The 13,051-nt window shown below is 45.2% G+C and overlaps 1 protein-coding gene and 1 long non-coding RNA gene across 2 annotated transcripts in view; one reads left to right on the top strand and one right to left on the bottom strand.

Moving 5' to 3' along the window:
* Positions 1-12,031, bottom strand: part of MMP2 (matrix metallopeptidase 2) — a 93,223-nt gene extending 81,192 nt beyond the window's left edge. The window contains 2 exon segments of the mRNA XM_029608576.1: positions 10,389-10,615; positions 11,708-12,031. Of these exon segments, the coding sequence (XP_029464436.1) occupies positions 10,389-10,615; positions 11,708-11,890 (410 nt within the window). The 5' untranslated portion in view covers positions 11,891-12,031.
* LOC115095204 lies at positions 7,113-11,793 on the top strand. The gene is made up of 2 exons (XR_003857720.1): positions 7,113-7,171; positions 11,485-11,793. It is a non-coding gene; the product is annotated as an uncharacterized LOC115095204 (long non-coding RNA).
* Positions 12,032-13,051: the final 1,020 nt, after the last annotated feature.

The following is a 13,051-nucleotide window of genomic DNA, read 5'->3' as shown; positions in this document are numbered from 1 at the left end:
TAGGAAAAGCCTTGTGGCCCCTGAAGATGATATCATGAGTCCTGTCCTTTAAAGGCCCTCTCTTCCTGTTACTCTTTTCCTCAGCAAAAGATCAGCCTGCTTATTGAGTAGAGTAAGTTACTAGGACTTCATTCTTCAATTCCAGCTTGTCTTTGTTCTTCATTTCCAGCTTGTCCCTGTTCTTCAGTTTCAGTCTAGTCCAGGCTCTGTGTTCCTTCTTCAGTTCTATGTTCTCTCACATATCTGTTTGCTCTCTGCCTTCCTATCTGTCCCTTCTTCCCTTCAGATGTATACCCGATACTTGACCTTGGCCTGGTTACTAGACATCCTTGCTTGCCATTAACCATTCACCATTGCTATCTCCAGGACATCCTTGAACGCCACCTGCTGCTGATCCCAGCCTGCCTCTGAATATGCCTTGTCTCCATCTGCTTCAACCCTGCTACAATGAAGAATCTTCGTTGTCCGCAGATGCCCCCTCCTAAGACCTGCCGGCCCCAGCACCTGAAGGCTCTATGCGGAGGAGAAGGAGGGCCTGTAACAGTGAGCTCCAGTTGGGCCTCATCTGACTCTACCTGCCAATGGTGGGGACCTGCAGAGGTTCCTCCCTGCAGGTTGTGCGAACTCCACCTCAGCCAAAGGGTCCATGCCCATAACATCTAGCAAGGTCATTGGTTCCCAGATGGATGATAATATCAACTTCAGAGTCCTTACTATCTTCATTGATTGCATTGACTATCTGATTTACATTTCTACCAGCCAATGATCCTGAAGGCTTTTAACTTTAGTGATCCCCTTGAAAAGAATTCCCAAATTAGTTCCTCTTATAACTGAGTCTCCCAGCATAATGAGCTTTTTCTTATGGTTTTTGGTTGTGTATTGGAATTTCTTGTGCTTTGGGTTTATTCTTTCCTTTCAAATACCACTTCAGTCTCCATTGCTAGAGTTTTTTCATTTTCCAATGTAGAGAAGGCATTTTGTACTTGTGTCACTTGAGAGAGCGGGTATCTGCATCACAGTTTTGTTTTGTTTTTTTTTACCAGAATCCACTGTAATCCATTTATTATGGAGTTTCTGGATGATCTGTGCAAGTTGAGGAGGGCATCTGGGCTGCACAATTGTAAAGAATGGGTGACTTTGGGTCTTATCCTACCTGATCCCATTGTAAACCAGTTGTTTCTGGGTTTCTGAATCTTCTGTGGTAGTAGGGAAAGGATTCCTGAATGCTGTAAAATAAGTGAGGATTCCTTGGTGGTTGCAAATTCCTCTTTTACTGCAGATAATTCAGCTTTAAGGTAAGCTAACTCCTTTTTCATTGAAGAGAGTTTTGAACAAATGGAGCAAGCCCTAAGCTTGCAGATGGTTTGCTTCAAGATAAAAGCTCCGCAATATCTTTTCAGGTATATTCTGTCCAGAAAAGCTCCCAAGATAAGTATTCATTTCTGCACTAACTATCTAAAAACTAGCAAAAAAAGTTTTCTATATTTGCGCCTTTCAGAGGGTTGTTCAGATTTAAGCACTGAAGGACAAAGCATAGACTTTTAGATATTGTTTGTTGTGCAAAAAGAGGATTAAAAAGCAACTACTCTTCTCCTAACAGAAGTCTGCTTTTCCTTGGGGTGTGGCTGATCCTAATCAATAGCAGCCAGATAGTCTAGTGAATTGCAGGGGGGTAGTTACAGTATCTTTTCAGGTATATCCTGTGCAGAAGGGGTCCTAAGCTATGTATACATTTCTGCCTTAAATATCTGAAACCATAATATTCTGGATTTCTATGTGTAAAAAACAAAACAAAAGGGTAAGAAATGACCGACGCGCTATGTGGGAGGACCCCCCTTAACATGGTGTTTGCCAGAGGGGAGTCCCCCCACCTTATCTTTAAGAGCCGAATCGGCGCTGGTCTGGCTTCCCCGGTGGGGAGGAGCGGAAGACGCGCGCGGCGTAGTGATGCCAGCGGGTCAGCATGCGGTAACGTCAGCCTCACGCTTATCGCTAGACTGAGGGCACCAAAACCAAGGCGAGCACCGGGCCAGTCCTCTTTGCATGTCCGGCGCTCATGGTGGAAGTGCGTGATTTCAGACGTGCACGGAGGGCTGACCAGAGGCTGAAGAATGAAGACAGAAGTCAGGGCAGGCAGGCTCGAAGTCAAAAAGAAAGATTAAAGAGGCAGGGGACTGCCGTTGGCCGCGAGGGGCTGCAGGACAGGCAGACCCGAGTTGGGTGCCCATGTGGTGCCAAGCGGAGGCAGGCTTGGAGAGGTCGCAGGGGACACGGACAGCACTCCCTCCCCACAACCTGCGAACTGTAAGTTAAAAAAAATTGTTCCCCCCCCCCCCCAATCAACAACCCAAAGAAAATAAGGAAATAGACATCAGGACATGGCTGGGGGAAGAGGATGAGCACGGGGGAGCAAGGCAGACCAGAGGGGCGGAACCAGAAGATTAAGGAGGCTGAACCCCGAGAAGCGCAGGTGGAACGATCCCTGAGTATGGGGGAGGGAGGAGGAAGATTTGAAAGGGGAAAGAGACCAGAGGGAATGACTGCAAGGGGACGAAGACAAGATGGACCGGCTGCAAGGGGATAATAGGCGCAGATGGGATGAAGCAGGAGTAAGTTAAAAAAAAAAAGTCTCCCCCCCCCCAACAACAACCCGAAGAAAATAAAGAAATAGACATGAGGAGATGCCTGGGGGAAGAAGAGGAGCACCGGGGGAGCAAGGAGGACCAGGGCAGGGGGCAGAACGAAAGATTAAGAACATAAGAAAATGCCATACTGGCTCAGACCAAGGGTCCATCAAGCCCAGCATCCTGTTTCCAACAGAGGCCAAACCAGGCCATAAGAACCTGGCAAGTACCCAAAAACTAAGTCTATTCCATGTTACCATTGCTAATGGCAGTGGCTATTCTCTAAGGGGCGGATTTTAAAACGAGCGCGAATAGCCTACTTTTGTTTGCGCTCCAGGCGCAAACAAAAGTACGCTGGATTTTAGTAGATACGCGCGTATCCGCGCGTATCCGCTAAAATCCTGGATCGGCGCGCGCAAGGCTATCGATTTCGTATAGCCGGCGCGCGCCGAGCCGCGCAGCCTACCCTCGTTCCCTCCAAGGCCGCTCCGAAATCGGAGCGGCCTCGGAGGGAACTTGCCTTTGCCCTCCCCTCACCTTCCCCTCCCTTCCCCTACCTCACCCACCCGCCCGGCCCTGTCTAAACCCCCCCCTTACCTTTGTCGGGGGATTTACGCCTCCCTCTGGGAGGCGTAAATCCCCGCGCGTCAGCGGGCCTCCTGCGCGTCGGGACGCGACCTGGGGGCGGGTCCGGAGGGCGCGGCCACGCCCCCCCGGGCCCGCCCCCCGGAACGCTCCCGACACGCCCCGAAAACGCCGCGCGGTTCGGGCCCGCCCCCGACACGCCCCCCGACACGCCCCCTCCGAAAACCCCGGGACTTACGCGAGTCCCGGGGCTCTGCGCGCGCCGGTAGGCCTATGTAAAATAGGCTTCCCGGCGCGCAAGGCCCTGCTCGCGTAAATCCGCCCGGTTTTGGGCGGATTTACGCGAGCAGGGCTCTGAAAATCCGCCCCTAAGTGAACTTAATAGCAGGTAATGGACTTCTCCTCCAAGAACTTATCCAATCCTTTTTTAAACCCAGCTACACTAACCTCACTAACCACATCCTCTGGCAACAAATTCCAGAGCTTAATTGTGCGTTGAGTGAAGAAGAATTTTCTCCGATTAGTTTTAAATGTGCCACATGCTAACTTCATGGACGGCCGGTGCCATCTTGTGCTCCTACCATGTGACAGGGACTGACCAATGGCACCGGTAGCCCCTGTGACATCATAAGGGCAAGGCTATCGGCGCCATTTTGAGTCCTAGCACGCCCGACAGCATGGAGGGAGAGATCGCTCGCAGGACCCCGCTGGACCACCAGGGACTTTTAGTAAGTCTTGGGGAGGGATCAGTATAGGGGGGGGGTGTAAGGGTTGGGGTGGGTTTTTTCTCGATTCACGTTTTTTTTCCTGATTCGTTTTTTTTTTATTCGTTTTTCTGGTTCTGGGTTCGGGTTCCAGTTTCATTTTTGGCAAAAAATGAGTTTTCCCACAAAGCGCCCGCGCCGAAACCCGACCCAAGCCAGAAAAACAAAGCTCGTCTCTAGTCGGCAGTAGCCAACCGGTATGTAAGGCCGGGATTCGTGCAAATCGGTAACTAACCAAAAAATCCATTTTACCCGCAGGTCCGTGGATACAAAGGAAGATAGTATGGTTAATAGGACATTCTTTTGTACATTGGGCCGCCAAGAGGGTGCAGGCGAGACCATACAGCGCACATTTGGGCTTGGCACAGCAGGGTGTAAACCTGAAATGGATGGGAAGGCAAAAAACGAGATGGGGGCAATTGCTACCGGATCTGCGAAGCGGCCAGATGTTATAGTCATTCATTTAGGGGGTAACGATCTAGGCGAGAACTCATGCAAACAATTGATAGATATGGTAAAAAGAGATCTAGAAACAAAAAGGGATATGACCCGGGGACAACAATAATATGGTCAGATATTATACCTCGGATAAAATGGCAGGGTAACAAATTGTGGTGCAGGGGCAGAAAAAAGGTAAATAGACAGATTGGTTTATGTGCTCAGAGGATGGAGGTGCAGCAAATCAGACACGAGTGGGCGAACAAGCCATGTTTAGGCCTATACCAGCCAGATTTGATACATCTATCCGGAGTGGGATACGACATATTCAACAACACCATACATGAAGCGCTGGAGCGGGTATTTAGTGAAGCTAGGCCGCAGTAGTTGTGGTGGGGGGGGGGGGCCTGGGACAAGTGGGACACTCTCTCAGGCTGGTGGCGGGGGTACCCGGGTCGGTAGGCAAATTGGGTGTGGACAAACCGGAGGTCCTAGGGGATGGAGTACGTATAGAAACATAGAAATGACGGCAGAAGAAGACCAAACGGCCCATCCAGTCTGCCCTGCAAGCTACGCACTTTATCCTTTTTTTTTTTTTCCTTTTTCTCTCTCCCACCTGTTACTATTGGCTTCCAGTACCCTCCAGCCCTAATTCCCCTCCACCCCACCACCAATGTAGAGAGCAGCGCTGTATCTGCATCTAAGTGAACATCCAGCTCAATTATGGGTAGCAACCACTGCAACAAGCAGGCCACACCCCTGCCCCATACTCTTACCCACCCCTGGTTTTTGTTTTTGTTTTTTTTGTTGTTGGGTTTTTTTGGGTTTTTTTGGAGATGGCAGCCCTCCATCCATCCGCACCGTGAAGGTGGAACACCGACCACTGGCATCCCGCTCCATGAATGCCTCTGTGGCTACTGCCGCTCCGTGCAGTGTTTTGCTGCCTCCTCTTTATTCATGCCCTCTAGACTTGATGGATCCACAATGTTTATCCCATTCCCCTTTGAAGTCCTTCAGTTTTAGACTTCACCACTTCCTCCGGAAGGGCATTCCAGGCATCCACCACCCTTTCCGTGAAGAAATACTTCCTGACATTGGTTCTTAGTCTTCCTCCCTGGAGCCTCAGCTCGTGACCCCTGGTTTTGCTGATTTTTTTCCGACGGAAAAGGTTTGTCGTTGTCTTTGGATCATTAAAGTTTTTCAAGTATCTGAAAGTCTGAATCATATCACCCCTGCTCCTCCTTTCCTCCAGGGAGTACATATTTAGATTGTTCAATCTCTCCTCGTATGTCATATCATGAAGACCCTCCACATTCCTGGTCGCCCTTCTCTGTACCGCTTCCATCTTGTCCTTGTCTCTTTGTAGATACGGTCTCCAGAACTGAACACAGTACTCCAGGTGAGGCCTCACCAAGGACCTGTACAAGGGGATAATCACTTCCCTTTTCTTACTCGATATTCCTCAGGTTGGGTTGCCCGGAGGGATGGCCCCGAGGCTTGGACATGGTGGGGGGCCGGGAAGATGTTTTGGTGGACTGGCTTAACATGGCGGACGTTGGCACGAAGCCCGGGACTATAATATGATCAGGATCAGAGGAGTCAGTGGAGGCTCAGAGAATTGGATGAGGCAGAAACTCTTTTCATGTCAGGCTCCAGTTTTTTGGAACAAGCTTCCTAGTGAACTGTGTTTTATCTCTGATGTACAGATTTTTAAACAGTTCAAAACCTGGATGTTTAAATTGGCCTTTCCAAGGTAAATTAAATGGTTTGAGTTCGGGAAGCTTTAGAAAGAAGACTAATTGGCAGTTTGTAGGGATGTGCATTTGTTTGAAATGAATGAGTAAAACAGGATAAAGGAGCCTGTTTCTATTTTGTTTCAAACAAAACAAAAATGAAGGGAAAGAAAACAAAAAAAATGATTGTGTATTTTTTCGTTTTCAGTAAATAGTGGGTGCTATTTACAAATAATGGGCTGGATTTACTAATGCCGCAAGGCGTTATTTGGCGTCGCACAAAATAACTACACCATAAAAGCTGACAGCGAAAACAGCATACCTTTCGCTGTCGGCGAAGTCTTCGCGGCGTCAGCCCCGGTGCTGCCCTGACTCCTCCTCTTCTGGGTCTGACGCCACCACGACTCCGCCCCGATCTTGGTATCGCACGCGATAAGGGACTTTCGCGTGCGAAAGTCCCTTATCTCGTGTGATCCGCTTGGAAAATGACCCCCAATGTGTGCTGTTTGCCGAAAATAAAAACATGAACAAAAAATATTAAACCCCCCAACCCAAAAGAAAACTGAACAAAAAAACTCTGAAAAATGAATTAATGAAAAAAAAAAAAAAACAACTGAGTGTGTAATCTCTATTGGTTTAAGTCTTTTGATATTTTATGTATCAGATATTTTATTACTATGTAACATTTTTATTTTATTTTATGATTTTACTGAGTTGCTTTGGATTTGGATGGGAAGGAGACAGAAAAATAAAATGATGATGATGATGATATTCTAAAATATGCAGAGTTATATGGTCAAACTTGCTTACATATGACCAAGACCAATCTCAAACCATTTTTCTCCATTCAAATTTTGTGGTTGCTTCTACAGCCATCTACCATCCATTGAGAAGTATGCCTGAACCAAAATGGAGAAGGAAATCCCCAGAACCCTCTGCGTGTCTTTGGCCTGCCTGGGCTGAATGGACTCTGAGTGACTTACAGAATGTCCCTGGATATCTGTGGAGGCAAGCTGGCACCAGACAGGTGATGTCTATTCATAGAGTCACCACAGGGGAGCTTCAGGCACTATTCTCAGGAGTTTGTAATCCACACAGTTACAGACGTGTTGATTGTCTTGACCAGTAAGAGTTTAACCAGAACAAAGAAAGTCATGGGAAATGGGCTACACATCCTGGGAAGCCAATCAGGATAGTTAGCGATGATTTAATCATGCAGTTGACATCACAACTTATGTAAATGATCCTTTGGGCAGTCATGCAAGTCTCTAGAACCTTCTACCCTGTATTTGAATGTTATCTATAAAACAAGGATCACTTTCTGTATACGATGAGATGCTGGTCAGATTGAAAGACTAAGGGCACCCAGTACCCAGCATCTCCCGAGAACACTTATATTGACTAATAAAAATACATTATACTTTTTACTGAGTCTAAGTGTTCTTATGTCCCTGGCCATAAGCATAGAGGAAGCTTTAACACCATTTAGAGATGATGTTGGGCAAGGGCAGAGTTGAATGTGTCTCTCTTAAGACACTAACTTGTCTAAATTCAAAGTATTAAAAATAAAAAAAATGAATGTTGTCATTTTTAAAATGTTTAAATATTTACAAGAGATAGCAAAGGTGAGTTATAATGAATAGCCAGAAGAATGTCCGTTATGCAGGGACATCCATTAATGCCTTCTATTGGATTTTATTTCAGGATGGTCATCTTAGTGAACATCTGTACAAAATATTCAAGTTTTATTTAAAAAAAACCAATCTGGAAATTCTTGCAACATTTCACAAAAATGTTGGTATTGCAAAACTAGACAAAATTTCATCAAGCTAGGCAAACTTCCAATCACTAAATGCTTAGCTTTTGAAATCAGGCTAATAGAAAGGGTTTGATTTTCTTAAGCAAACATTCTAAAAATGAACTGATAAAGCTATTTCTTTCACTTTTTCTTAATATCTGCCACCCACCTAATATGTTTTTAATGAGCATACATTTCTTCTCAGATATCCTAGTTTTCTTTTCCTTTTGAATTACCAAATCTCCTATTACAGATATGTATTTTATTTTTAACTCAGCTGTGGTGCCTGTATAACCTTTACACTGAAATAAAATGCCAGTGAGCTGCTGGAGTGCTTGACTTTTTGCATTGCTGCTATTAAAATTATACAATAGTATTTCCAACAGGCATAAAATTAGGCCTACAATGCTTAAAATCAAGTTTTTCCACAGTACAAAGCACAGCAGAAATACTGAAGCTTCTGTGTAATAGATCTTAACTTTGCTGGCAAATTTCTTAATTTGACATAGAGAAGAGCAATTTTCACGCTGGAAAAAGTCTACAAGTACCACATTGCACCCGTCTTTAAAGAGAAAATATACACGTGTGCTTTCACTTTGAAACTTGCGGCAGGCACAAATTATCTGTGGAGTTTTGCACTTCCTTTTTCTGCAAGGTGTTTTGCCATGGAAAACAACATAGGGAAGTTGATGTTCAGTGCCATTTAACCGCATAAGTATAGACGTATCTGGCTATGTGGAGGCGACTGAATATCTGGCTGTGTTTAGAGGCTGCCATCTAGGCAGTAGTGTGGTGGGAGGGACATAAGTATAATGGGGAGTAGCTACTTACATGGCTAACAGAGCTGGATAAGTAGTGATATTAGAACTTATCCAGCTATGTTAGCCAGATAATTTAGACCTACTCAAATAGCGCATGTTATAAAATCGGGCGTAGATTTGTGCGAGTCGGGTTGTGCGCACAAATCTACGCCCGCGCGTAGCTATTAAAATTCGGCCCATTATTTCTAATAGATTTAATATTCAAAGAATCACACCAAACTCATTCATTAGAAGTCAAGACCTAAAGCAATGACTTGAATATGCCTTTGTGTTTTATACTAGCCAAAGTAATTACAATGATGGACTCAGATATTTTATAATTTAACACACTGATTGTCAGCTAATCCCGTATACATTTGACAACCAATACAAACAGGTGATTTCTTTTGCCTTTTTCAGAAATAAACACTGGATAGGGATGTACATTTGTTTTAAACAAATTGACAAATGCAACGAATGAGACCATTTTTGGTTTGTACAAATAATACAAACCGAAAATTAGCCTCAGACAAAAATACCCCAACATTTTGAGTATTTTTGTATACTTTTGTTATTTTAAAAAAATACAGGCCTTAAACTAGTCCTGTCCCCAGAGTGAGGCCTGAGGTTGGGTCCCAGTTGCTGAGTTTAGACCTAGGCCCTGGCCTGCTGCTGGAGCAAGGGCGAGGCCAGGATCCGTTGCCAAGGCCTGAACCAGGGTTTAGGCCCAGGTCCAGCACTGGGGACTGGCGAAGGCTGGATTCCATTGCTGAGGCTCTGGCCTAGTCCCATGCACAGGGCCCAGCCAGAGACCAGGTGTAGTCACCAATCCCCATGTTTAGGCCCAAGGCCTAGGCTTGGGTCTGATATTAGGGCCTGGCTGAGACCAAGTCCTGAGCCTAGGCCCAGGTCCAACACTGGGAGCTGACTGAGGCCAGATCCCATTGCTGAGACCTAGGCTTGGTCTTCTGTGACCAGAAACTGACTTCAGGTGGATCCCCAGCATCATATCTAGTCCAAGACCCAGGCTGGGGCCTCAGCAATGGATTCCAGCCTCATCCGTGCTCCGACATTGGATCAGGGCCTAGCCTCAGTGACAGGACCTGGTCTATGTTGGGCCACGGCACCAGATCTGGGCTTAGGCCTGGGCCTCGGCAACCTGGTCCCAGACTCAGGCTGGGCTCAGCATTGGACCTAGATCTAGGCTGAAGCCTGGGGCTCTGCAATGGGACTCGGCCTCTGCCAGGCCCTGGCTTTAGATGTGGGTCTTGGCCTGAGCCTTGTCATTTTGGAGATGGAATCTGGCCTCAGTCCAGGCCCTGGCATCAGGCCTGGGCCTTGGCATTGGGACATGGCCTCTGGCCAGATCCCAGTATTAGGTCTGGGCCCCTGCCCATTTTTTCTTTTACAATGAAGTCATTGGAGCCGTCTCCCATTGATTTCAATTTTAAAAGGAAAATGAGGGAAACAAAAAAACAATTTTTCTTTTTCAAGTAAACCTAATAAATGACTGTAACCTATGAATTAATGAACTGCAACAAATGTTTAGATTCTGTACATCCCTTAAACTGGAAAGAGAGCCTGGGAGATTAAAGCTTTTATTGTGCCAGGCATCCCAAGTGCAGCTTAATACAGTAGGTAAGTACCTGTATGTGATCTGATTCTTTTCCCATTTGGGCTTCCTGGCAAAGAAGTTGTAGTTGGCCACATCTGGATTACCGCAGCGAGGCTTCTTCATGGTCTCCAGTGTATTTTGATCCAGCTCACCAGTTTCAGGCAGCTTGAAAAACTTCTGCATTTGCTTCAAGGTATCTTTTAGCACAAATAAGTTGCATCTTTCTTTAGGGCATCCATAGAACTTATTTAGGTATTGCTTAAAGATAAAACATAACAGGAGCTTTAAAAATAGACACATGGTAGACAGTGTCTTTAGGCTCTGAAAACATGCAAAATGGAAGTTCTTGCAGAAAATGCTAAGGCAAGTGTTAGGAATATGAGAATTCTAACTGTTGAAAAATACAGCTAGATGTCTTGTGTTTTAGATTTATATTTGTGTTTTCTTTCATATATACATCATCCCTTAAACTGGAAACGGAGACACTCGGAGATTAAACCTTTTATTGTGCCAGGTATCCCAAGTACAGTTTAATACAGTAGGTAAGTACCTGTGTGCAATCTGTATACACACACATACATATATATATATATGTATATGTGTGTATATATATATATACACATATATATATATGTATGTGTGTATATACGGGTACTTACCTACACACACACACACACACATTTGCTATATGCTGTGAAAAAATCATTGTTCCGTATTAGCTCTTTTTAAGCCACATTGATATCTCAATAGGAATGCGGTTAATCAGGTAAATAAACTAAACATATGGTATGAAATCTTCAACTCTCTCTTTTTTTTTTTTTTAGAGAAGCTACATTTTACCAAACCTGTATAAGATGTTGAGAGAAAATCAGTTTTCTTTATAAAAAGCCAAGTTTCAAATTTTATATCCATTAAAAAGTTAGCTCATCCAAAACACAATAGTTAATATTTTAATATGTTAGATGCAATAAGCTTACTGTTTTCCCAAAAAATGCTTAATATCAGTTTTCTTTCTTTTTTTCACTGAAAAAGTGCACCATTTTTTTTTTAAATAACTAAAATCTCAACATTAGTAGAAACTATTCATGCATTAAACATGTTTCCCTTTCCCATATTTTATTTTCCAGTTTTTAAAACACAGAAAACTATTATTCCTTGCCCAGGACTCAATTCATTCAGCTGCCTGCCTTTGAAAACTGACACCCATCCTAGCCAATTCTGGTCCCCAGGGACTGGGGAAAGAATGCCAGCTCTCTTATCCTCAGCCGAAACAAAGAAGAAACAGCTACTAATGAAAGACAACAGGCAAATAAAGCAGAACAAAACAAAACAACACACAAAAGAACTCACCACCGCCAGCTCCTTGTCTGTTTTGGGAGCGACGTCTCCAGGAAATTTAATGATAGGTGACGGCGCGGCCAAAGCTTGGTGAAAAACAAATACAGAGAGCAAAGATAGCTGGAAAAAGAAGCCATGAAGTTGAACGGCAGCAGCGTAAGTTCTCATTTTGTTGTCTCTTTCTAAAATCTGCATTAAAATAAAATGTCTTTGGCGGTCCCCGTGTCTTATCTTTATTTCTGGGCGGTCAGCTTCGTTTGCTTTTCTGCTTGCTCCAGCAATTCTTTTGTATGTTTAGAGATCCAGATGCGCAGTCTCCAGCTACCACAAGAGGAAGTCTGAAAAGCAGTGGAAACATAAAAAAAGAGCACTTACCAGATGTGATGTGCTACATTTTTAAGGTAGCGACAGGCTGATGCTGGTTTCAATTGTTGGAAGCAGGATTTTCAAAATAAAAGTAAAAGCGAGCCATCAATGTTATAAAAAAGATTGTGAGTGGATAGCACAGTTTGATGTACACTGTGGGGAGCCATTATCAAAGATTTCGAAGTTTGTGAACACGTTTACCTATGTAAAAATGTATTTTTTAAATTGTCCCCGCCTCATGTGCTCATAAAAGTTCAGGCACTGTGACATTTACTAGCACAAGAAATGAGCAGAGCCCACTGTAAGTATAAGGCTAAGTGTTGTTTCCCAAATCTAGTTAATAAAATTTAAATGAAAAAAAAAAAATGAGCAGGGCTAGGTGAGGGGAGTGAAAGTGCACATGGAAATAACATTCTCAGATCTCCATGTGTACTTTTACAAGTATGCAGGCACAAAGGCACCCCTATTGCATACTGTCTGGGCTTGTAGTTGTTGGATTCGTGGCCCCCTTGACCCGGCTGAGACAGATGAAGACTCACCGTGGGGAGGCCCACTGTGGATGTCGAAGCCGGGAGGCGGCACAGCGCAGGAGACCGGAGGGATCTTCACCAATGGAAGCCCGAGGTCCCCCCAGGAGGAGCCCGTGAGGACCCGAGCCGCTTGGACTTACATGTGGTCGCCTGAAGGCCAGGGGCTGAAGAGGAGTTCCTGAAGATGAGAAGGGAAGGGCCGAAGCCAGGAGGCCAGCTGGAACTTCACCACTGGAAGCCCGCGGTCCGCCCGAGAGGAGCTCGTGAGGACCCGAGCCGCTTGGACCTAGGAGGGGCCTCCTGGACGAGAGCCGGAGTCAGGAACCAGTGGAGCGAAGCCAGAATCAGAAGCCGTGGACGAGCCGAGGTCAGAGGCAGAAGTCAGAAGCCAAAGACTGAAGCCAGTAGTCAGAAGCCGGAATCAGAAGCCAGTAGTCCAAGCAGAGGTCAGAAGCCAGTA

This window comes from Rhinatrema bivittatum, chromosome 7, assembly GCF_901001135.1.
Source record: "Rhinatrema bivittatum chromosome 7, aRhiBiv1.1, whole genome shotgun sequence".
NCBI lineage: Eukaryota > Metazoa > Chordata > Amphibia > Gymnophiona > Rhinatrematidae > Rhinatrema > Rhinatrema bivittatum.
The sequence above is the reverse complement of the archived record's forward strand: the minus strand, read 5'-3'. Positions and strand labels throughout refer to the sequence as shown.